General features: G+C 37.3%; 1 protein-coding gene across 8 annotated transcripts in view; it reads right to left on the bottom strand.

The window, feature by feature from the left end:
- Nucleotides 1-25,145, bottom strand: part of LOC132106610 (protein enabled homolog) — a 102,512-nt gene that overhangs the window by 66,807 nt on the left and 10,560 nt on the right. Inside the window, exon 1 of one of the 8 annotated variants that reach the window (XM_059512446.1) lies at nucleotides 17,387-17,544. The exons of 1 other annotated variant lie outside the window; for it this stretch is intronic. In XM_059512446.1, the coding sequence (XP_059368429.1) occupies nucleotides 17,387-17,400 (14 nt within the window). In that variant the 5' untranslated portion in view covers nucleotides 17,401-17,544. Of the gene's footprint in view, nucleotides 1-5,748; nucleotides 5,919-17,386; nucleotides 17,545-25,145 lie in introns of those variants that run through there. 6 more of the 8 variants (XM_059512445.1, XM_059512448.1, XM_059512449.1 and 3 more) reach the window with 6 other exon arrangements.

Here is a 25,145-nt window from a genome sequence, read left to right as displayed (position 1 = left end):
TTAAGCGATTCTAAGAATCCCTAAGAGGGCCACAGACTCCTAAAATAACACTTCTGCTGTGCTTTACCTACTCAACTAGCCACAGGTGCGTGAGAAAGAGCAGACAGGAGCTATTTTAAACCATACTCCTGTAACAGAGATGGCTCAGGCTGAGAGCTGACTGCTCACAGGGAGCTCGAGGGTCCACAGCATGGTGTAGGCGTTGCAGGGAGCTGGAAATAGGCTCCGACACCCACTGTGAGAAGCATACCGTCTCACAGCCACAAGGTGAAATCAGCATACAGTGACAAATAACTCAAACCCTGATCACCGTCCACAAAATGAGATCATGATGAACCTGGCTAGATGTGACCAAAATACATACATATAAGGTATATGTATGGATGTGTAACAGTAACGTTATATTGACAGCAGTTTATGCAATGTTATTTTACATTCTGTACCTGAAAAATATAAAAATATTTTTTATACCGATTTACTCGCCTATAAAATCACCCCGATCACTGATATTTTCATTTTACTTTTTTTTTTTTTTAAATAGAGCTATTCAAGAAATCTGGTGTTTTTTTTTTTTTTTATCGCAATATATAAATCGCAGAAAAACAAAATATCGCAATGTGAGATTTTTTCCAATATCGTGCAGTCCTAGTACGAATATAAAAAAAAATTTCTTACCCTCATGTTTTATTACGTTTTCTCCCTCCAAGGTCCAAAAAAGACAAAATAAATAAAGCCACCAAAAATATAACCATCTATATAACTTCTGAGGCCTTATGAAAGCTTTGTATAAAGGACATTATTTCAAGGCATTATTCATTTATAATTAAACTGTCATTGTGTTCCATGGGGGAAAAAACATTCATGTGTAAAACAATTTAGTACATTTTTAGCTTACAGCTGAACCAGATTCCTGTAATTAGAAGAATGAACAAACACTTTTGAATAGTAGTCAGGCAAAACGAAGAATTCGGAATATTACTCTTCCTGTATGACTATATAGGAGGCGTTTGGAAGGGGAGGATGTCGAAATCGCTGTATGAAGCAGCATGTCAACTGATTCAGCACTTGTATCTGTTTCCTGTGCATTTCATTTCCTCCATTTTGAGGAGGATATTTCATTATGTATTCCACAGAACTGTCCGTGATAAAATCTTCATGCCAATTCAAAAGATTTCAGACTCCATAGTGATCACGCACTAGTGTGGAGAGAAACATCCTAATAAGTCACTTTTTTTTTTTGCTCTCTTTTGGTCTTTTTTTAGACTGAGGAATTAAAGCCATCACCTTAGCAACACTGTGTACGTGGGTGGGTCTTATGTGTAGCTCCTACATAATTCTGGGAAAAAAGATTCTGTATGAGAGTCATTCAGGCTCGTCTTTCGCTTGCTTTTTTGTTTTGCTGTATAACACAAGCTCTGAGCTCATGATCAGGCGCTAAATAGACAGTAAACTGGTCCATCACGAGACTATCCCAAAAATACTAAATGGATGTTAATACTCTCAACCCGGCGTTCACCGTTCACCTTGGCATCTTTACTATGATCTTTTCCAGCTAATGACAGCAACTGCTTCCTTCCACAGTCGAGATGGAGAGTCCCTGAGCTGCCAACACCTCACCTCCTTCACAGAAACTGCAAAAACTGGCTTAAAAATGCACTCCACTCACAAACCATGAGTCACGCAGAACACCCATTTCGGTGGATGCCAGTGCAGATTCATTCATGACATGCTTTGCAGGACAATGGGAGACATCAGGACTGTATAAACATCTCTGATGACATCCTCTGCATGGGCAGCTATTTGTGAGAAAAGTCTGCTTTTAAGCCACTGGCAAGGGGACAAGAACACACTTAACCGGAAACCGATATGAGCAGAGTACTAATACCATTTTAATTCACAGATTTTTGAGTATAGACACAAAATGAGCAATACGAAAGCTGAGAAATAAAAGTCTGCATAGAATGTGCCAAACATTTATTAAATACAGAAAAAAGTATCATTGAAGTTAACCAACTAAGACTGCATATTTTTGTCAAGACATCATAGTATTTTTACATACATCACATGTCAATTTACTTAAAAACAATGTAATTACTATATATTAAGTAATACACGAAGCGGAGGGTTCTTGTATCAGCCTGAATACATTTTTTTTTTTAAAGATAACATCCAGCTGGATGTACATTATTCCACTTATTATAGACCTACTTGCCACATAAGTAAATAATTAGACGCAAAATATTGATTCGAGTTAAAATATTTGAACGCAAAACTTCTGTGAAGACCGATTTAAGATTGGAGATTTAAGGGAAAACCACTTATAACACAACATTTCACCACAAAAATGATTAAGGCAATAAAATAATTATGATGAAAATGTTTTAAAACCTTACCAGTTTGTTAGTTACAGCGTACAAAACAATCGTAGCAAAATGACAGCAGCTGCATTTGTATGGAACGAGAGCGAGTCTGCGATACCAGAATGACATAATTAGATAACTGTACACCATTTTGAATCAAGTTTTAATATTTTATTAGCTAAACAAATGCAAAGCTTCAACCAAGAAAAAATTCACGCAAGAGTACAGCTCCGACTGCTGTTACCCGGATGAACCTGAGTTATTAGCTTTTAGCCGTGTTATTTTCTTCCCCTCTAAGACACTGAAAAAAAAAAAAGCACTTTTTCTACAAATAAAAAGGTAGACACAGACCTTGTCATTGTAGGAAATTTGTGTTTTGAATGTTTAAGTCCGACTCTGAGAATGTTGAACTGAGGTTGTAATACTTTACACAGCAAAACACTTCAGAGAAAGCTCTGTCCTACCCAATTCAAAATATACCAATATCCACTGTAGCACAAATTTATGCCATTTTCCTTCAGGCGTCCTTGTCTGGCTGGCCACTAAATACATCAGCAAAACAATGCTATCCTAAATACATTTTCACTTTGACAGCTGCCGTCTGTCATCTTTATCGAAGCAGAGTGTCAGGTGTAATCCACACAGTTTGACATGTAGGACACTCAAGATGTTCATGGTTGTATAGTAAAGCCAGACGGATGGCTTTAACAAGTCTAAGAAATATTTGTTTCCTCTTTTTAATCATAAAGGAACTTTTACTCTAACTAGGTTTTCCATCTACGATTTGAACTTAATTTACAATACAGTGACCTTTAAGAGCATCATGGAAAGCACAAGTTCAACCATACAAAACCCTATTTCATTAAATTACTGAATAGTTCAAGTAAAACCCAGCTAACATTGCCCTCTGAATCCATATGTGACCCTGGACCACAAGTCACAAGTTGCACAGGTATATTTTTGTAGAAATAACCAACAACACATCTTATGGGTCAAAATTATTGATTTTTTTTATGCCAAAAATTGGGATATTAAGAAAAGATCATGTTCCATTAATATTTCCTACCATAAATATATCAAAACATAATTTTTTATTAGTAATACACATTGCTAAGAGCTTTATTTAAACAACTTTAAAATACTTTTTTCTTCAGTATTTTAATTTTTTGCACCCTCAGATTCCATATTTTCAAATAGATGCATCTCGGCCTAACAAACCATACATCAATGGAAAGCTTTAAGATGATGTATAAATCACAATAAAAATCTTAATAACTGACCCTCATGACTGGTTTTGTGGTCCAGGGTCACATGTTCCATATTTTCTAGATATGAAGAGAAAATGGTTTATTTTTATGTAAAAGTGCATTGCTACCCTATATAATAATATTTAGGGGTGGGCGATATCTTGATATTTAAAATATATCGAGATATTATTTAAACACGATATGTATTTTGACATATCGTATATATCGATATGGTTTATATTTAATTCTGATTCCGCCACTTTGCTTGTTTGCCTTCTCTGTGCTGTGCTCGCCCCTGCTTGCTCGCTCGCCCCCCGCTTCCTTGCTTTTGTCCCCCCTCCCCTTCATTTGATAACCAGAAAAATGTAAATACACAGAATTTCTGAAGGGAAAAAACATTTCACATAAGGCTATTGTAAGAATTTGTTAAGAATTTTTAAGAACTAATTAAGTTGTTTTTATGCATTTAAATAATTACACATGCTAAAACACAGAATTAGGTAACAATAAAACATATGGTGAAGAAAAAATAAAACGTTTCATAGGGCCCTAAACATGTAATATTTGGCATATTTGTTTTTGCAGTAGTTTTTGGGGGGTTATTTTTCCTGTAAAGATAGAGATATATATCGTATATCGAGATACAGCAAAATATATCGAGATATATTTTTTGCTCCATATCGCCCAGCCCTAATAATAGTAATATGTTTTATTTAAATTAATATGTATATGTAACACATTTTTGTTTGCATTTACAGTGTGTTGCTAATGCAAAAAGAGTTGGGAATGCTAGTTAACACTTTTTCTTTGGCAACACTCCACTTTAAACATACATAAAGAACAATGTGTGTATATAAAGTTTACACATTCAAGAAATTTATTAAATTAAAATGTTATAATAGTTATTATTATTACTACTACAACTATATCTTTAATATATATATATATATATATATATATATATATATATATATATATATATATATATATATATATTATTATTATTACTACATAAATATCTAAAAATACATACTGTATAATATATATGCACACACACATTTTTGTTTGCATTTAAATTGGAGTGAATGTTTCCATAGCATTAAACAAAAATAAAAATCTTAATGAGCAGTTCTAGCTCACAAAACAGGTTCAGCATGACAGGTTTTACTCAGCACAGTACTGCAAAACATCAACATCAGCTAAAAGAATTTCAAAGAATCTTCTTGTTCCTGTGAAAACGATCACCAACACCACACAACAGGAATGACCCAAGGCTCTCTGAAAACCAGGTTTGTACTGTGTTTATATACACAAGGCAATTCACTTTTAACAAAGTAGCAGGTGAGTGTTGACAGCGACCTGTTTTGCCTCCACTGAGCTGCTATTCACACCCAAGGAACACAGTGACTTCTCACACTTTTGCATGCATGGAGGTCCCCCTGAAGAATGTCACAAGTGAAACTTGTTAGAATTGACAGCGAGTGGTAGCATGGTTTCTAAAAACACCACATTCATTGCAGCTAAATGGGGAAACACCCTCCCTCCAAAGACTTTTAAGCACTTATTGGAAGTGAGAAACCCAATTTACATGGGTTGAGAACACTTATCAGTAAAACAAAGACAAAAATAAACTTTGAAATGGTCTGAAGGGCAATATTTGTGCGTTGGGTTAAACTAGTCATCAACGTTTGATGAGTGAATTTGCAGTGCACAAATGTTGGTAGCCTGCCACCCGTTTTATAGACCAATTTGTGCATCTCCCATCCATTCCACAGGGAGCTATTAGAGCAAATGAAACTAATCTTACTGAAAACATTTTCCAGCACACTTCCTAAAGCAGCTCACATCTGCCATAATTACAATAGAGCACTGCTTTATTAATAAACCCATAATCCCAGACAGCAAACGAAACCGACGTGAACAAAGATGTCTTTGAGCTACATAAAGGATGCAACAGTTGCTCGTATCAGGAAAACAAACCCACGAAGCCTGCGGCGTACGTACCGGTGGACTTCCATTTTCGAAGACAGGGTGCATCTTTCATTCAGTATGAAGCCGGACACCTTGCATTGTGCTGCAGAGTGGAGCTGCATGGCTTCCCCCAGCTCCAACACTGCAGATTCGATCCCGATCACACTCACCTATTCATTGCGTTCCCCCTATTCTTAATGCATCGGTGATTCATTATTTAGAGACGGGCTCAAGTCAGCGGTGCTTCTCCATGCTGCTCGCGTACACAATCCCGCTTTTCACAGTGCTGGACGGTAACCTGGCAACAGGCATTTGAGCGCTCACAGTTGTTAAAGGAGATCACGTCTGAGAAGATGAAATTGCTACGCTGTGTTAATACTGCTCAACTGAGCAGGCTTTTCCCGCCCTGCCTCTCTCTCTCTCTCTCTCTCTGTCACTCTGGTCTTTCCTACCCCCACCCCTCCTCTCTTTATTCTGTGCTGCTCCATTTCAATAGTGATTTATCTTTGCTGGCTAAGCTTTGTTTCAAAGCAGCCTGTGTATGCAGGCATCTGTGCAAAATGAGGTAAACATGTTAAATGCATGATATACAGAACGCTTAATTAATGATTGTGAGGAAGCCTTGAGGTAATCGAAAAGGAGAAAACTCTTATTTTTGGCCTTGTGTGACCTCTCAGGTCACAGACGTACTTTAAGTACTTTAAAACTTCACTATACAGTAACAATACAGTTCCATCAATTTTAAAGGGATAACTTATAAGTAACCCATAAGACCTTCACTCAGTTTCAGAACACAAATGAAGATATTTTTGATGAAATCCAAGAGCTCTCTGACCCTCCATAGACAGCAAGGGTACCACCACGGTCAAGGCACACAATGGTATAAGGAAATTGTTAAATTAGTTCAAGTGTAATTTTACAAAGCTACGAGGATACTTTTTGTGTTCAAATTAGGGATGGGCGTTTTCCACAAATATCACATTCGAATATTTGAGCTCACAAAAAACGAATATTCGTTTATTTAAATTAAGTTTAATGAGTCAGATGTTATTTTTCAGCAACATTTGTTTTCATCATTTTGAACAAGCTTACAATAAGCTTCAACATTACACATCGTGTTTTGTAGCTGAAAACCTTTAACAATGCGTGCAAACAAACAAAAGTACAGATTAAAAGCAAAAAAAAAAAAAAGTGAACAAAGAAAAAACGTAAAGCAGCCTGCAGCAATTAGGCTATTGTACAGAATGTAGCTTACACTTAACTTTTAAACTGTCAGCAAATCTTTTTTGCTTTTTTTTCTATTGTTTCAAATGTTCTTAAGAAATACGGGCATGTAAACATGATTGGGGGAAAGTCGGCTCCTTAGTCTGTTAACAATAAGGCCGGCCGCGGAGAAAACGCGCTCTGACGCACAGACGTTGGCGGGACTCACAAATAACGGTGTGCTAAGCGAATACGTTTTGTAAAGCGCTTCGTGTTTTGGTTTCACCACTGAATGGGATCCTCATCTGGTGGAATACATGGCTCCAGTAAGAACTGTTCCCACTCGTCTCGGCTGGACTCTCTGTAATCATCGCTGGAAAACTGGCTCAGCCTTTTCCAACGAGTGGGCATTGCATCCTCTTCATCGTTGGTGACGGCGGCTGCATCCGCACCACTCGCATCAAGGAAAATGTTCTGATAATGTTCAAAAAAGTTTTTTTTTCTTACTTCTCTCATGTTTTCGTCGAGAAAACATGAGACCGTGGTGGTTTCGTCGAGAAACCTGAGATGTTTGTGCCGAGGGTCTAGGGCAGACGCGAGAAGAGGAGTTTTCACTGCATTCTCCAAGTTAGTTGGTTTTCCTCCTATCTCTCCGACAGGAGTTTTTCGGTGTCCGTAGGGAAATATATGTCAGATTCTGCTCCTTTGTCCTGTGGTGTGCCCCAAGGGTCTGTGCTTGGCCCTCTGTTGTTCAGCCTGTATATGCTTCCTCTTGGGAAGATTATTAGTAGCTTTGGAGAAATATCATATCACTGCTATGCAGATGATATTCAATTATATTTTTCTTTTAACTCTGATAGACTAGACAAACTGTCCTTGTTGCATAACTGCCTAGCCTCCATCAACAATTGGATGGCAGACAATTTTTTGCAGCTAAACCAAGATAAAACTGAGGTGCTGATTTTTGCTCCTGACAACATTTTTCCCAAGATTAAACTGGCCATTGGGGCTCTATCACCCTCAGAATGTAATGCTGTGCGAAACCTAGGTGTCATTTTTGATAGATCTATGTGTTTTAACAGTCATGTTAAATCTGTGGTTCGTTCCTGTTTTTTCCATCTCAGGAATATCGCTAAAATCAGATCTGTAGTTTCTAATAATGAGATGGAGATGCTTGTTCATGCTTTTATTTCATCTCGTCTTGACTACTGCAATGTATTGTACACTTGTTTAAACAATTCCTCCATGGACAAATTGCAAGTAGTTCAGAATGCTGCTGCTAGACTTTTAACAAAGACCAAAAGAAGATCTCACATTAAACCTATACTCAAGGCTCTTCACTGGCTTCCAGTTAGTTTTAGAGTGCAATTTAAAATTTTAACCATTACTTTTAGAGCCTTGCATAATCAAGCTCCGGCGTATATCCAGGATATACTTCATGCCTACACTTCAGGCCGTTCTTTGAGGTCTTCGGGTCAAGATCTTTTAACTGTTCCTAGAACACGTTTAAAAACGAGAGGTGACCGCGCTTTTTGCGTGGTGGCTCCAAGGCTCTGGAACGCTCTTCCATTAGACTTGAGAGCTTTGGACTCTGTAGAAATTTTTAAAAAGCACCTAAAGACACATCTTTTTAGACAAGCTTTTAACTAGTTTTATGCTTTCTTTTTTATTGTGGCACATATACTGTATATGTGTAATTTTGTACTGTATGTGCATTTATGTTATGTGTATATTTTTAACTCTGTGAAGCACTTTGTGACTCCATTGTCTGTGAAAAGTGCTATAGAAATAAAGCTTACTTACTTACTTACTAGCGCAGGTCATGTGACAAGAACTAAACATTCAGCTTCATCCTTTCCCTTAACAACGTTGAAAGCTCAGCCAAGATGAAGGAACAGCTGATCATAGCTGTATATGGATTGCCATTTTGAAATAAATTTAGTAGCAGAGCTACTGAAAGCGATTTTTTTTGTGCTGCAAATCCATTTATCCTTTGCTGAAATTTCCGCGTCTTCATGGAGAGAACGCGTCGCCTCAGGAGCGCTTCTGCCCGAGCGCTTTGGAAAGAAGGAGAAAGCGGCGCGCATAGCCTTTTCCACGCCTTATTAGGCGCGATATGTGAACGGCACCTTAATCATTCATTAATTATTTTTTGCTTGCATACACCTTCAAATATGCCGTGGAGAATCACAGAAAGTGACCAAATTAGGTTTTATTGTGACTTTTTTTTTTTTTTTGCGAAATTCGAATATCATTTTTATTTATCGAATAATTAGAGCAGAACAAATATTCGAATGTTCGACTATCCGTGCACATCCCTAGTTCAAATAAAAAAAAGATAACTTTCTTCACTTTATAGATTGCCATCTATGCAGGGTGAGAAAACTCTAGGATTTCATAAAAAATTTGCATGATGTTCATGCAAAGAAAGAAGGTGTAATTTTGATTCTTGCTGTAGTATTGTTACCGCCAATGCCATGTTGTCAAGATGCTGTGTGTTTCATTGTGAAAGCAAAACTACTTTGTTTGGCCTTTCAAAAGAGGACACAGCTAGACATCAGTGGTTTAGTTGTATTTACAACACTGTTCCACAACAGTTCAACCCAAATATTCATGTGTGTGCAGTAGGGCTGTAAAAATTATTGAAAAAATTTAACTAATTTAAAAGGGATAAATTCAGTTAGGTGGGGAAAAAGCTTTTGTCTTCTCTCCTGAGGCCACAAGAAGAAAAATCATTTCTTCAAAGCATAATAAAATAACTATCTTTGAAAAAAAAAAATACCGAAAACCAATCACAAAAGTAGGCTACTTTCTTCATTTAAAAACATGAGATACAGTGGGATGGGGAAAAACCGCCATAAAGTATTAAGACATGTTTTTTAAAAGTTGAACTTACATTAATTTTACGTGGCTTTCTAAATATGCCGCTCTTGAGCGAGACGCAAGGACATTTTGCATTCAAATGTGGAATTTTTAATTTTTTTGAATGAATTTGACAGCCCTAGTGTGCAGCACATTTTAAGGAGGACAAGGAGAGTAGCCTACTATGCCAGTGTTCTGACAAATAATGCAGACTCACAAGCCTGTAAGTATGTTTTCATATTTAAGGTATTTACCACTAACTATTCAAACGTGACTTTTAAGCATTTTAACGCATGATCCCTGAACAGTAAAATAAAACTGGGGGAACGTGTGACAGATGCACTCTGGGATCACATGGTTCAGTGCATGACACAGATCCTGTGGTTTGCGATTGTCTGGCCTGTCTCCACAGGAACAGATGGGTGTGAGTGACAGGTCAGGTGTGGAATGAGGGCCTTGTCATTTCTGAGGGTGGGACTGACTGAACAGATGCCTGATCATAATGCACGGTCACACTCCAAGCGTCCAGCCAGTAAACTCTGCAATTAATCACTCAGGAGTTGACGTGGCCTGCACCGGTCAAGGACCCACCCAAATCAACCATCACTGACAGGGACGAGCTGACTGCAAGAGTAATCGATATGGCTTTGCTGTTTCTCAGTAGGGCTGTCAAGATATCACACTTTTAGTAATCTATATTAAAATGAAATACCACAGCCAATATGCTAATATACAACACAAAAAATAAATCAATTAAAAACTATTGATTTAATCATATTATAAATATATATTAAAATCTACTACTTTTTTTAAGCATTATTATTATTATTATTATTATAAAATGGTACATAATTATATTCTACAATATTTGCAGTGGTGTTGAAAAAATTAATTAAATGGTATTTACACTGTAAAGACTAAAATACCTACCGCTCAAAACCATTAAACCAATTGCTGAAAGCAGAAAATTATCGCTCTCATTTTCCATGTCACTGATGGAACCTCACAACTATTTTCAAACCTCTAAATGTTACTGCACTTGAGCAAACGTGCAAATCAAGCACAGTCACAGCAAGCTCTCACGTTTAGAGATCAGCGCAATTACGCAGGAATCAATTAGCTACTATGGCTGTGAGAGCATTAGGCCAACAAGCTACCGACTTCAACAGCAAAAGTAGGCCTTTGGAGTCTCACGTATACTGCAATCGGCAGTCCCAGACTTGTCAGGCACTGAGTGAGCTACCTGGAAGCACCAGGTCCCGTGAGTGGGCAGTGAAGTCGTTCAGGCTGAAAGTGAGAAACCTTGAGCCCGGCATCGGATGAACACATGGTGCATGGGAGGATACATGCAACACCTCTGCTTATAAACCACATGTCCACAGGAGGCCTGGCACCACCTTTTCAAGCTTTATGCCTCTGCAGGCGGTGTCAAAACAGCCATAGAACTAGGGCTGTAGCTATCAAATATGAAGCTACCAAAAATTCCATCGATTGATCAAGTAATCGGAAAAAATGTTTTTGCTTAAAGTGCAATATTAATTATGCAAGAGAAAATAAGACTCCTGGGTCTCTTAAAATAAACAACTAAGTTTCCTTTTTTAGATTTTTTTTTTTTTAAATGCATAGAATGCAATGCATACATCAAAAATAAACATTTAATTACCCATTGTTTCTCTGTCTGTACTTGTACTGTGAACAATGACAATAAAGTTGACAGATGAATTAAGTCCATTTAAGTGCCATTCAGTTGGGGTTTTAAATAAAGCATTTTCTGAGATGCACATTAAACATTAAACACATAAAACATTAATTTAATTATCTTTTAATTATTGAAAATTAACTTAACTTTTTTGTAAACAAAGGGGATTTACTATAAAAAATAAAACAAATTTTGTGTGATTAAACCTTAAAAAAAAATAATGTGACGTGTATGTAATGTGACACTAGTTTTACTCAAATCAAACGGTCAAATGCTCATGCAGTGACTGTCAGAGCATTTCTGGAGATGTTGTTCATGTGTTCACGTCCTTATTTAGAGAGACGACCGATACTGAAATCACCGGAACGTCATGCGCGCTTCAGTGTGTGTGATAAAGGAAGACATGCTTCTTTCATTCATTAACAGAGACACGCAGAACATGCAGGATTCATATTTAAATAGACTGTTCCGGCTTAATATTTACAGATATTAGTCCATATCATGATTTGATGTAAGTGCAATGACCTATTTTTGATTAATTCATTCAAAATTTGGCAAATTACGTGTCATTCCGCTTTAACTGTAAATTCCGTTTTTATGAGTGGATTCCGCGATTACCTCCGCGTTTCCTACATCGCGGAAATCATAGGGCCCTAGTTGTGGTATGCCAGCTCTATCTTGCAATGGACACACACCACGATATTCTCTTCATGTTTGCCCGCGTTCTCAAATCAAAACACTGCTGACTCCTTGGAGTATGAGATTTCGAGCGCAGCGCTTGTGTCTCCTTCCGCTTTGTGGGTGAGGTAAATGCGTTGTGTCACATTAAAAAAAATTATTGCGAAAAAACCTAACGTGAGATTTAAAATAAATTAAAAGAGGCTTTGAGGCAGAAAAATTAGGGATGTTCATTTTGGTTATTTTTTCTAACCAACAACCAACACACGTTAATCACTTATTAACCGTTAACCGACAAGATTATTTTAAATTAGAATTGAATTAAATTAGAAAGTATCAGTGTCTATGACCCATTAAAAATACTAACTAATACTAAACAAATATTTGTTTCCTGGGGATTCATTTTACATGCGTAAAAACCAGCAATTCGCAGAACATGAGGATTCAAGTTCGTCAAATCACATCACGCACCTGCATTGATTCTGTGAGCGGAGAAAAACATAAAGCTAGGTTATATATAACAAATAAATAGGCCTATACGAGAAATATATTTTTAATTAATGAAATGTAAAATGCAGTTTCGGTTCATTTTGGTACTGCACGAAAGGAAACAGACAGCAGAAAACGGCATCCTATTTTTCTTTAGGCTTTTTACGAATTACAAAAACGTTTACAATTCTGATTATATTTATGACTAAAAGGAGCAGCTGCTTCCACTGTTAGAAGGAAAAACTCAAGTGATTGACCTGGCGCTGTATGCATGCACAAAGTTAAGCTTTGCTACCTTGACTATGCAGTAGGGCTGGGACAACGCAAAAAATACGTCGACGCAAAATATGCGCATCGATTCGTCGACCTGTTTTTATTTCTCTAAAAAACGTTTGCTAAACGTTTACCTTATGTGCACTGAATATACGCGATGGCCGGATCAACATTCTGTCCAACGTTATATAACCAATCCAGGGGTTTTTCAGCATTGATCTTTTTTTTTGGCGGCTGTCAAAGCCTTATTTGATCGGTGAGTGATGTAGAATAGAATGACTGTGTTGCGCCTGACAGGGCGCGTACGAGAGAGAGCCCCGCTGCGCGCGTGCACTCACAGTCTTCAAACAACACGAGCTTGCTCTCTCTCTCCCTCGTGCATATTAATCAAAATCATTAAACACGATAGAAAAAGGGCGAAACACCCAAGTTTCACGCGTGCTCGCGCACTCACAGTCTTCAAACTACACGAGCGCTGTCTTGCTCTCTCTCTCTCTCTCCCTCTCCCTCCCTCCCTCTCTCTCTCTCTCTCTCTCCCTCCCTCCCTCCCTCGTGCATATTAACCAAAATCATTAGACACGATAGAAAAAGGGCGGAAATCCCAAAATTTCATGTAGAGCATTCAGAGATTTTTTTTTTCTACATGACAGGCTGCTGGCTCAAGTTTACATTGGTTACTGTATTCTTTCAATTGCTCTAAACAAGTATTTTGGGTGAACTTTTTTATTTAATGCTAGACATCAAGTTGTTATTTTCATCTGAAAGAATAACTTTTTTTCAGTAAGCTAGGCCCTATGTGTTCAGTAAGCTTGTTTCAGTAAGCTATGTGTTTTCAAGGCTTCAAGGTTTTATTGAATGCTATCTCTATACAAGTGCAAAGTAATGCATTCTTAGTCAGTCTTTTATTTTGTAATTTTAAGAGCAATAAACATATATTGCAATGTTAAGGAATTCATGTTTTTTTTTTCATTCAGATATGTAAATCAACATGTATAAATTGTTAGTAGTCAATTAATGGGGAGATAATCGAAATCGAATCGGTCTGGAAAAATAATCGCTAGATTAATCGTTTAAAAAATAATCGTTTATCCCAGCCCTACTATGCAGCCTGTTCATTATCATCATAAAATTCAGTCAGTTAAAGGAAAGACGAAAAAAAAAAGTTTTAAGACTAGATTTAAAAATCCCTAATGAATTTGCTTCCCTGATGTCAGCCAGGAGAGAATTCCACAATTAGGGGGCATAAAATGAAAATGCCCACCACAACGCAGCTGTATTTTAGGAATGAAACTTGTGTTTTCTCTTTAAAAAACATTATTTTATACGCATAGCATATTTTAACCATGCAGCAAACCTTTTAAATATTTTGATAAATTACTGAAAATAAATAAATGACTTTTTAAACCGTTCTTAACAGTCGGTTAACGGTTAAAATGCCTACAACCTCCCAGTATGCTGCTATATTCTAATACATGTGACAGCGGACAGACAGACAGACAGAAAGACAGACAAGGGTCTGGCTCTAAGCAGGATATCATGCAACATTCAAACCATCTCAATGTCACATTTTTATGCAATACTATAATAGACATCGACTTCACTGATTCTTGCAGCTTATTAATGGTTTTGATGTCATGATTGCTTCACATAATACTTTTTTTTTTTCAATAGTCAATAAAACAGTATAAGCCTTAGCAGTAGAAAGATCATGAATCATCTCAAGTAGTGAGGATATACATCCGCCCTTAGACTAAACAGAGCTCAGAAAAGTGCTGACAGCAGAGTTTCTTCATACCAACACTTACGGGCAAAAGCCAACAAAAGGTTAAGAGTTCACCAACAGATGACCATATATGATCACCACTAAGCCAAGATGTCATACTGATTCATCAGTATGCTGAGTTTGTATGCTTAGTTTGTGTAATTTCACTAAATATGAGAGTCTTACAGTCTTTACAAATCAGGTTTCGATTTCAGTTCACATCCATTATATTATATTATATTATATTATATTATATTATATTATATTATTCTTTTTAGTATAACAGCTCTGAATAATAACCAGTTCTTGTTTCTTAACAATAATTTTAACTTTCACTTCAAAAAGATGGAGGAATGAAGACTGTGCCCTTCAAATGTGGAAAAAGGAAAAGCAGAAGTCAATGGGGCTCTTGTGTTCTCTGCACTCTGAAGCAGACAGACAGAAAAATCCCCAGATCAGTACCACACATCATCCTCAGAATAACAAATGGAGGGAAGTAATGCGGCACTGAACAAATTCACTCGTTCTTCCTCAAACACAAAGGTTTCACCTTATGTACAGAGTCAAGGCATCTCAGAGAGGTCATGAGCTGAGATGTTAACTTAAGTTCCCTTTCAGAGAATTGCACCAGACCAAGCAGGACAAGCAAGAAATGCTGATGATTTACTGCAGTACAGACACACATAACATTCAGAGCATCACTATCCCAAACAAACACATATGGCTCCAGGTGACTTATTCGACAATTACTTCAATCAGTTCTATAAACTATAATGACTGCACATGCCAGACACCTGCTGTGTCATAACAGAGTGCATTATACAGTAAACCAACAGATTTTATATTTAGACCCTTGTTAGCATGTATATATAAATGCAGCTGAATGCATAATATAATACCACAAAGCCAAGAAAGAATCTCCCCAAAATAGCATGCATCATTTTCAAGCATTTAAACACGTAGAAATATATACTAAATATATATTTTTAAAGCTGGAATCCCCTTCTATTTGCAAATAATACATGCATCTATATTTTCGATAATGGCTTTAAATATAAATATCAATTTATAATGAAAATTATGCCGATATGTCTTGCCGATAAGAGGAATACATGAACGCACAGGGTGTGTAGCGATCAGATCAATTCATCAGTGTGGCTCATTCTTGAAGCAAAGTTTTGCCTGAATGGTGATTGGATTCATTGATTTGGATTGCTACATTTAAACTGAGAATGCACATTCGGTGGTTATGGAGTTAACAGTAATAGCATGTGCAGCGGCAGCAGCACCAGCCTCGCCCAGGTCCTAATGCCCACTCAGTTGGGAGTTTTATTTCCATAGGGGGCACTGATGGCCTACTTCTAATGAAATAAAAGTAAAATACACAATCAACATTTAGACTGTTTCTGATTAAATAGAGCAGTAATTGATGTCATAAAATCATGAGTAGCCTGTGTTTTAATTTAAAAGGTCAGGAACTTTAGCTTACACAAAAAAAAAAAAATAAATAAATAAATAAAAAATCACAAACATTACACTCGTAAATTAATTCTATATATACGGATTTATTCATTGTGTAATGTTATATTTTTTAAATTATGATCTCAAAGATTTTCAAATTTTTTACAACTTTTTTGCTTTAGACCATCTACAAATGTTAAATCTTAAAATAAAATGTTAAGGTTAATACTGCATCTTTCAAAAAAAAGTGAGTTGAAAAATATCAGCCTATATCGGATAATCAGCAAAATCCAATATTTTCCATCCCTAATATATATATTATATAATAATATATAATATTATATAATTTGTAAATGTAAGACCTGCTAGTCTTACAGAAACCACTTTGACAGGTGATGTCAAATATCAAATTAAAAGAGCCAGTTGTATCTGTAAAGTGCTTTTCACAATGCAAACTGCTTTAAAGCAGCTTTACAGAAAATAGTGTCTCAGTACCCAAAGCGACAAAAAGGCAAATGTCCCAAGGAGAAACATATAAAGCACATAATACGGTGATACTGAATAAACCGTTTCAAACTGTATAGACAGAAAAACCTGTCCCCGACTATACTGCTGAGCTAATTTACATAGACGGTGATGAAAATAAAGAAAAAAAAAACATATCACTCCCCATCTGTTAAGGATACATGCACATGCTGAAGAGTTGTTAATTTGTGTGTGGAAAAACCACATGATGAAGTGTATTATAATCCATTGATTTATTACATGAGGACAACCACATTACTCACAACACCTAGTGAGAAAGGTCTGTACTATTCAATGTGATTAAAATGACTTTCATTTGGCAACATTTAAATAAATAAAATGACATCACTAGAAATCTAACAAATTATAATATAAAATAATAATAATATATATATATATATATATATATATATATATATATATACACACACACACACACACTGTATATGTACGGTACTTACTGTATAAGCTACTGTAACTGTGTTGATTGATAAGCACTCTCTATTTTAGTGCTCTACGCCCATCTCTGGGATAAAAATAATTAGGTTGGTACCTCCGTCCATCCTAACTTTAACAAGGTGGTTGAGTTTAATATTCACCTGCTGTAGTGATAACCTCAAGCCACTTTTACCTCAAGTTCTAACCTAAGCAGCACAAGCCAGAGGGTATGGTTTATAGTCTCTATTTTTACTCAGACTTCAGAGAACACCAAGATTAGTTATCAGGAAAGACATCAAGCATGATTACTTTTCCATATGTTCATGATACAGAAATATCCAAAAATCATATAGAAAAAATCCTCTACATGTCCACTAGATCTTGAGGGCCTCAACCGACCACTCTCTTGGAGACTTACACGTCACGTGTCATTGCTGCGTGATCCAAACCTCCACCCGCGATGATTCTTCCTACTCCTGTTCTTCTCCAAAGCGTCGTCCAAAGATTCCTCGGAGTCTGAGGTGTCCTCGAAGCTGTCAGACGCCTGACGGGTCTGTGGGACTCAGAGAAGAGGCTGGGACAAGCTTCGCCGTTAGGACCCCTCCCCCAGAGCTAAATCAGGCAGGCTGGGCAGTCCCTTCAAGAATGCCCCCTCTCCCCAAAATAAACCTGCTGACTGAAGGGTGTCATTAGCTCACTGACATTTTCTTTTCTCTTTCACCCTATATCTCTCAAACATTTCCCAACTGGGGCAGTAGAGTAGTGACAGTTCATTTACTGTCCATTAAATCAAACCCAGATGGGATGATATACTAAGTCTAACAAGCATGAATGACGACTAGTACTTAAAGTTATGCTTGCATGAAGGGCACAAGTGGGCTGCGAACCACAGGCTTTTAAATTAATGCACTATTAATGCTGAATAATAGTTCTTGATTACGTTTAAGGCCCTTAGAGCTCATATTACATATCTGAAATGATCCTGTTGTAACAAGGGTCACAAAATTAAGAATAGGCTCACTTAGTTGGAATTTGAATTTAAAATGGTCACATTGCACAGGAAGTTCACCTGGACTCACAGGAGGAGGAATTCACTGAAATGTAATACAAAGTAATGTTTCTTTCACTCTGGTCCAGAAAGGTTAATTGATTAAATACAATATCTGTCTGTCTGTCGTTCGTTCATTCTATCATTTGATCTATCATTCTTTCTGTCTACCATCTGTCCTTACTATCTATTGTTCTGTCCAGCCTTTTAATCGGTTGCTCTGTCCATCCTTTCTATCTATTGCTTTATCTATTGTTCCATCCATCCATTATTTATCATTCTATCTGTCGTTTGTTCTATCATTCTTTCCATCCTCTCGATCCCTCTTCTATTCTTCTCTATCAGTTGTTCTGTCTATCTGTCTATCTAATAAAAATAACTTTCTTCAAAGCTTTCAAACAAAGCTTTATCAAGCCCACATACAAAATTCATCTTGTTTAAATACATTTCACTATTTAAAATTAAGAAATTCAATTTATTTTAATCCTACTTCCTTGCATTAAAATTCAAATTGCCTCGATTCAAATTGAGGAACTTTACATTTAAAAGGCAATTCTCAAGTCAATTCTGAATAGCACTCAGTACTAAACTCTGCTTTCCAATGCTCCAAGTGGAAAGGAACAAGAGGCTAAAGATTCCAACCCTTAAGGTCCATTTCCTCACAAGTAAGTACCCTCAGTACATGGCGTAGTGATGTAACTGGCAAACAAGGGGTTAGTCCTTCAGTCTGCAGAGGCTTTTCTAAAGTTACCATGGAGAGGAGCTCTGCGGTGAAATCCTATCCTTGAAAGAGAACGCACAGGCCACCGAAACCAAACTGCAAGTCTGAATGAGCTGGGATCCAAACAGAGGGCCACTATTAAATAGATCCCTTAAAATACAGACAACCCTGTATCTTTCTCCAAGCTAACCTTTCAATCCTGGCCATTTGTTGAACCTGTCTCTATGGGGACTTGGCCCCATCCATCCATCTGAAGAGATGGGACCGATAGACTTGGGGGGGATTGGAAAGAAAAGGGACCAAAACTTTTGCTGTTCTCAGACTATCTGGGATTTGGTCGAAACATTCAGAAGGTGAGCCAAAGTCAGATCCTCCACATCTAGTTTGGAACTGTTGGACGTTTTTGTGGTGTTTCACATAGCAAGTACGGCTTGGGTTAAATGCATAGTAGCCACCACAGCGAGGGCCTGTATGTGGTTATTGAGGAACTGAGGAGCAATTCAAGCATGTAGTCTGGCAGAGCTTGATCGGAATTCTTAAATAAAACCCTTGGCAAGAAGTTGTTTGCTAGTGACGGGGTGTTGCTACAACAACGTGAAGGTAAAGACCAATGGGAAACACAGTTTTTATGCTCTGAATAATGGGGCAAATCAACCAAACGCAGGTGGCACCACTGGGTTTTACTGGCGCTGCTTTGTACAAAAAATAGAGAACTAAAAATAAAAAAATTTAATATCAGTGTACTATTTCTGAACATAAACAATTCGGTCCTTGACAGAAAACAAATAGAGGGTCATTTTGATCTGCTGAGCAAAAACATAGACGTCAGTTTGTGGACGCCTTGTATCAGCTGCCAAACTTGTGTCTAGTTGTTGACAAAGTGCTGACTATTCAGTTGTACGCCCAGTTTCTCAGGAAATTCTACAACAGCCGCTGGCCAACAGCATTCTGATCTCTATACAACCGGAGTAGCCGATGGATACCGCTTTCACATGCACTTTCCTTTCTGTATCATAAAGAACAGAGAGATGCTGTTACATGGAATCAGGTGAATATTCAAATGGAAAATTAAACATTCTCTGTTAACAAACTTACATCAGAACAATTTGCCTAACGCATTACATATTCCAATAACTTCTTTGGAAATTAATGCAAGCTAATGCATTATGAACTAACAGGAGTTAAAAAGTTAATTCTCCCAAAAATGACATTACGGTCATCCTTTACTCACCTCAATGACTAAGACAAATGAATACATGTAGGTAACCAAAGAGTTGACTGTTAGTTCATGACACCTAATGCATTAACTTATACCAATGAACTGAACGAATGTTGAAATCAAGCAAAGAATATCTGGATATGACACATGGAACAAAATCACGTTTTGCTAGGCTGGGAAGCCGCTGCTGCTAACCTGGTCACGTAAAAAACAACAGGTCACCCTCGGTGCTCTGTCACTCAGCTTACCAGCAGATTTCAACTGGTAAAAGCAGGATCTACTGCTTCAGTGATGCTGAGAGCATAATCCCTAAATCTTTTAATATCATGTAGAAAATGTTCGGACAGAGGAGGAAAAAGTCATGGACAAGTGAAATATTTGGGCCAAACTGTTCAATAACAAATGGCAGGAGTGAGCGATGTGACATTCTTATTTCAAGGCAAGTAATTTATGCTTTTTCTTAAAAAAATAAAATAAAAAGTTCTGCTATATTCAAAACAGTTAATAAAATAAAATAATACAAGCACACATATATAAGCAAGTATCAATTTATTTCAAATCGATGTTAACATCAAGTTTTGTCATTATAAGCTTATAAATACTACAAATACCAACCTGACAAGTCCCAAGACTCTACTTGGTTTACCTTAGAGCAGCTACCTACCCAGTTAACTCAGGACACAAGATCCATTGATCAAGTACACCTTAGATTATTGATTGTTATGGACCACAAAACTGATACACATTGCATTGATTGTGTGCAGTCCATTCTTTGGCACTGTACATAAAAGATATGCCTCCTTTAGGGCTGCAAGATTAATCGCATGCGATTGTCATGCTTGTGTCGTCAGTAAAGCTGGTTCTGTGATTAGTACTAAATGTCCATCACCTGCTTTCAAATGGAGCGGCACTTAATACACAGAGCCGTAGTTTGCTGACAAGCTATGCAATACCGCGTCGTAATCGCAGATGAATCGCATGCAGTTATGAATGCGATATTGTGTAGCTTGTCAGCGAACTACTGTATATTAAGTGCTGCTCCATTTGAAAGCAGGTGATGGACATTTACTGCTAATCACAGAACTGCCTTTACTGACAAGACACGCATGACAATCACATGCGATTAATCGTGCAGCCCTAGTCTCCTTGTAGGAAACATCTGACGCCATAAGGCCTAAAAAAAAAAAAGTTTGGTTCCGGTTGGTTGTCAGTTGAGGTCATTGGTCGGTAGGGATTTTTTTTTCTCCAGTGGCAGTTTTACACACACACACACACACACACGCGCGCGCGCGCGCTGATTTTAAATGTGTGTACCGGTACTTTTACGACAGTGATTCTGTATTCCCGTTTAAAGTCTGTTGTTGCCATAGACACGCAAAACGCACACACACACACAAAAAGCCTTCGCGGGAGTTTGACAGGCGATCTCATAGTAGATTAACATGGAGGATTTGAACTTGAAAAACGGAGTGTACAGACATCTTTTTGTAGTCAAACAACATTCTTTGTTATGTTCATTTATGTGGTTTATTTGATTTTGATGCTATAAATTAACTAGAAGCAAGAGACGATCAGTTAGTTTTAACTGATGATCTAACTTACAGCGATCTGTTCGACACATTCAAGAGCCACAAAACAGTATTTATTGTTTACATTTCTTTAAAAAATGACCACATTTGAAAGGTGAAATAACCAAATGAGACTTTGTTTCATATTAAAAGTAAGCTGGTAATGTTAATGTCCTGTCTGTCAGCATGTTGTCAGTGCCCTCTCTGTTCCGCGATATATTGTTGACTCCCCCCGTGTTTCTCTTAATGTTACGATTTCCAACCCTTAAGTTATAGCTCACTTTAGGAATTGACAGTTAAAGGGTTTTGATGCAATACTTAATGGTTTTTAACGGATTACTTAAGTGTAAAACAGCATTTAAAGGAAACTGTAATTTAATTAACAATGTTTGAAAGACCGTTCTTCCCCAGTCTCATAAAATAAATTTGGGTCGCACATAAATTGACAGGGTCGGTCGGAAACCGGAACCAAACTATTTTTTTTTTTAGGCCTAAAAAAACAGAGGAATCCACACTGATATCCATGAGACTGGGATAATCTATCCTGCTTTCAAACACATCATCACCTTCATCATCCAACATAAATACTCCATATTTACACGTATGAAACCAATACAGTAAAAACTTCACTGCTAGTTTAAACTAAATGGCGTACTTGAGTGGTCACTTCCCAGTAAACATACTGAGAGATGGTTTGAGTTTTTTTGTGATACAAGGCACATTTAACAATAAATGCTAACTGATCTGGCAGCAGTTGGTTTAATTAAATCCCAAGGCCCCAGGACCTTAATTACGAAGCAGAAGTCAGCCACAGCCAAGTGACCCCAGCCTGGCCCTATGCTAAAGCCCTCTGCCGTCTCCTGGGACAGCTGTGACCTGTATTCACTCAAGACCTTACAGCCTCCCTCCGTTTAGTGCTACATACATCACACAGGTCAATTATCCATATCTACTGCATAGCGATGATAGAATATAAAACATGAGAAGTCAGAGTGAAGGCTTATCTTGCCATTCACATTAATAACACATTCAGTAAAGTGGTGAATTTGATCTTCATAAAAAGCATTATGAAGTGTACTTCACCCTCAAGATTGAGCGGTTACATCAAGTGTTCTTTGTAGTGAGTTTTAGAAAGAAAATATAAAGTGTATCCAGTCAACTCTATGGCTTTAATGGACAAGCTGTCATTAATCACGCTGCGCACTGCACGGCTCTTAAAGTCAGCTCAAACTCAAGTCAGCCAAAGAGTCCACCAGAGCATTTTCAAGCCATCTGAAAAGAAAAATTCCTCAGTGTAACAACCATATTCACATTTTGGCTTTTTTCTTGGACCCTATGGAGTGTGTAATTGATTTAGATAGTAATTGACTTCAAAATATCACCATCTCACTCCATCATTCTTAAATGTGTGACTGGAAATAGAAATCTGACTCCTTCAAGACAAAAACACTGATGTTAACGTTTTATCTCTCAGTACCAAACTACAGACCAACAAATAAATTAAATTCATCACCACTAATCAAATCAGAGAAGCGGTCCATTTTTAATTGAACAATTCAAAACTATTTTCTTGCACAATCACTCAAAAACAATTAACGAAAGCCTCTGTGTAGTACTTTTCATATATTAACATTTTCTTTGATAAAAATACATACTGCTTAGTTTTACCATATATTATTGCATAAATGATCAATAATCATTATTATTATTATTGTGTTACCTTTCAGTTTAGTGAAAAAGTTCGGAAAACAGGACTTCATTGTTTTCAAAATCAAAGTAAAATATAATAAAACTAAAAATTAGATTCATGTCTAAATAACAAAAGTGCAAACAATTACCAAATGGTCAAAAAAGAGATTGTTTTACATATAATGACATCCAACTCTAGTAATAATGAAAAAAGAAAAAAAAAAAACTAACACTGGAAATGATCAACACCATTCATACATTTTGGTCGCTCCTTTTGATTGAGAACAAAGCATATTGGGATATCTTTCTTGCGCAAAACCACTTTGATATTTCTCATCTCAATGGCGCTGTTGATTAGCAGAACGTGTCAAGACCACGTGAGGAACCCTTTCAAGGTCTCATTTCTCTTAAATCATAACTTCTATTAATTATGAGCTGCTTAGCTCTGGGTCTAGAGCTCTTCCTTCGCTCTGCGCCGAGCACCATATTCCCTCGCGGACAGTGGAGAGAACACTGATCAAATCAAAAAAAAAAGAGAGAGAAGCAGAGAAATTCTTCACATATTCACTCCAGGGCTGGCCACGTGCCACAAAAACACTCTAGAGGCCCTTTCAGCAAATGGCCGGTGGGAGGACGGGGTGGGGGGTGGGGGGTGCTTGTGAAGAAAAGAAGGGAAGGAGAAGTAGGAGGGCTGGTTAATATTCTGACAGTGCGACACAGTCAGGCTGGATGCCGCAATGAAACTACACCAAATTTTTAATGTGCTGCCATTGGCCAACAGGAGCAGAGAAACTGCACTGTCCTCTAAACAGCCCCAGAGGACCAGCAGCACACATATATAGCTGTGTGATGGCAGTTGTAATTGATTTAATTGAACCAATCTGATCATGTGCAAGCAAATGCATCATGAAGACAGAATACTGGCCACCTGACAAACAACAACTAGCACGTACTGGTACTCTTGATCATTCTATGCATCGGTCCATGACACCCTGTTAGTCTTTATTAAACTTCTCCAGTAGGGCTAACAGGTGTGAGAAGGTTCTGCTGTTGATGCCTAATGAAAGGCAAGAACCGGTTGTCTGATGTTGACTGAGGCTCACCTGTTTCGCCCACTGCTGCAAGTGTATTTGGGAATGACACAAAGACAGACAGAAAAAAGACAGCTGAAACATATTCAGCTGTTTTACATCCTTCAATTCTGGCATGTCAATAGCATTTCCATCACCCTTCAAATTGAGCAAACTCAAATTGTGAATTGAATATAAAGTCTAATGGAAATGCGTCAATTTTGCAAAAACTATATTTCGCAAAAAAAGTTTTCATGCTCACATGAGGTGGGTTTTCATGGTGACATGGCGTATGTAAAATGTCATATGATTATTTTTCAATGTACTATAACCTCCAAGAAACACTTCATATCACTTCATAAGTATAAGGGGCTTACCCTGCCATTAATTCTTAGACAATTTACACTGCAAATATCTGCGTGGCTCTGATACGGCCACCGGAGTTGATCTCAGCAACTGTAGTCAATGCTTGTGTTTATATGAGCTGCGCTGTGCTGCTTTTGTTAGGTTAAACGCACCAATTGTAACGCTTCCTATTAAATATATCCAGAATCCTTTGAAATCCCACCAAATTCCATTGCCATGACATGAAAAAAATTTTGTCGCATAACATCGGTTAATGGAATTGCCGTCATTGGGCAATACATTTTAATCAACATTTATAAAGCATCACCAAAGGTTTGCGCAAATCTGTAATGGCAACGCACCAATTGTTGGTAACCAATTTAAAGAAATAAAACTGGCAGAGAATAAATTTGCATTTTCAATAAGACCAAACATATTTTGCTCTTGTTATCAGGAATAATCTACTTTAGAAGGACTTTGCTGTTTTAATAGATTCTTTGTGGTCTACCGGAAGTTA

Source organism: Carassius carassius, chromosome 27, assembly GCF_963082965.1.
Source record: "Carassius carassius chromosome 27, fCarCar2.1, whole genome shotgun sequence".
Classification (NCBI taxonomy): Eukaryota; Metazoa; Chordata; class Actinopteri; order Cypriniformes; family Cyprinidae; genus Carassius; species Carassius carassius.
This window is presented reverse-complemented; position numbering and strand designations above follow the sequence as displayed.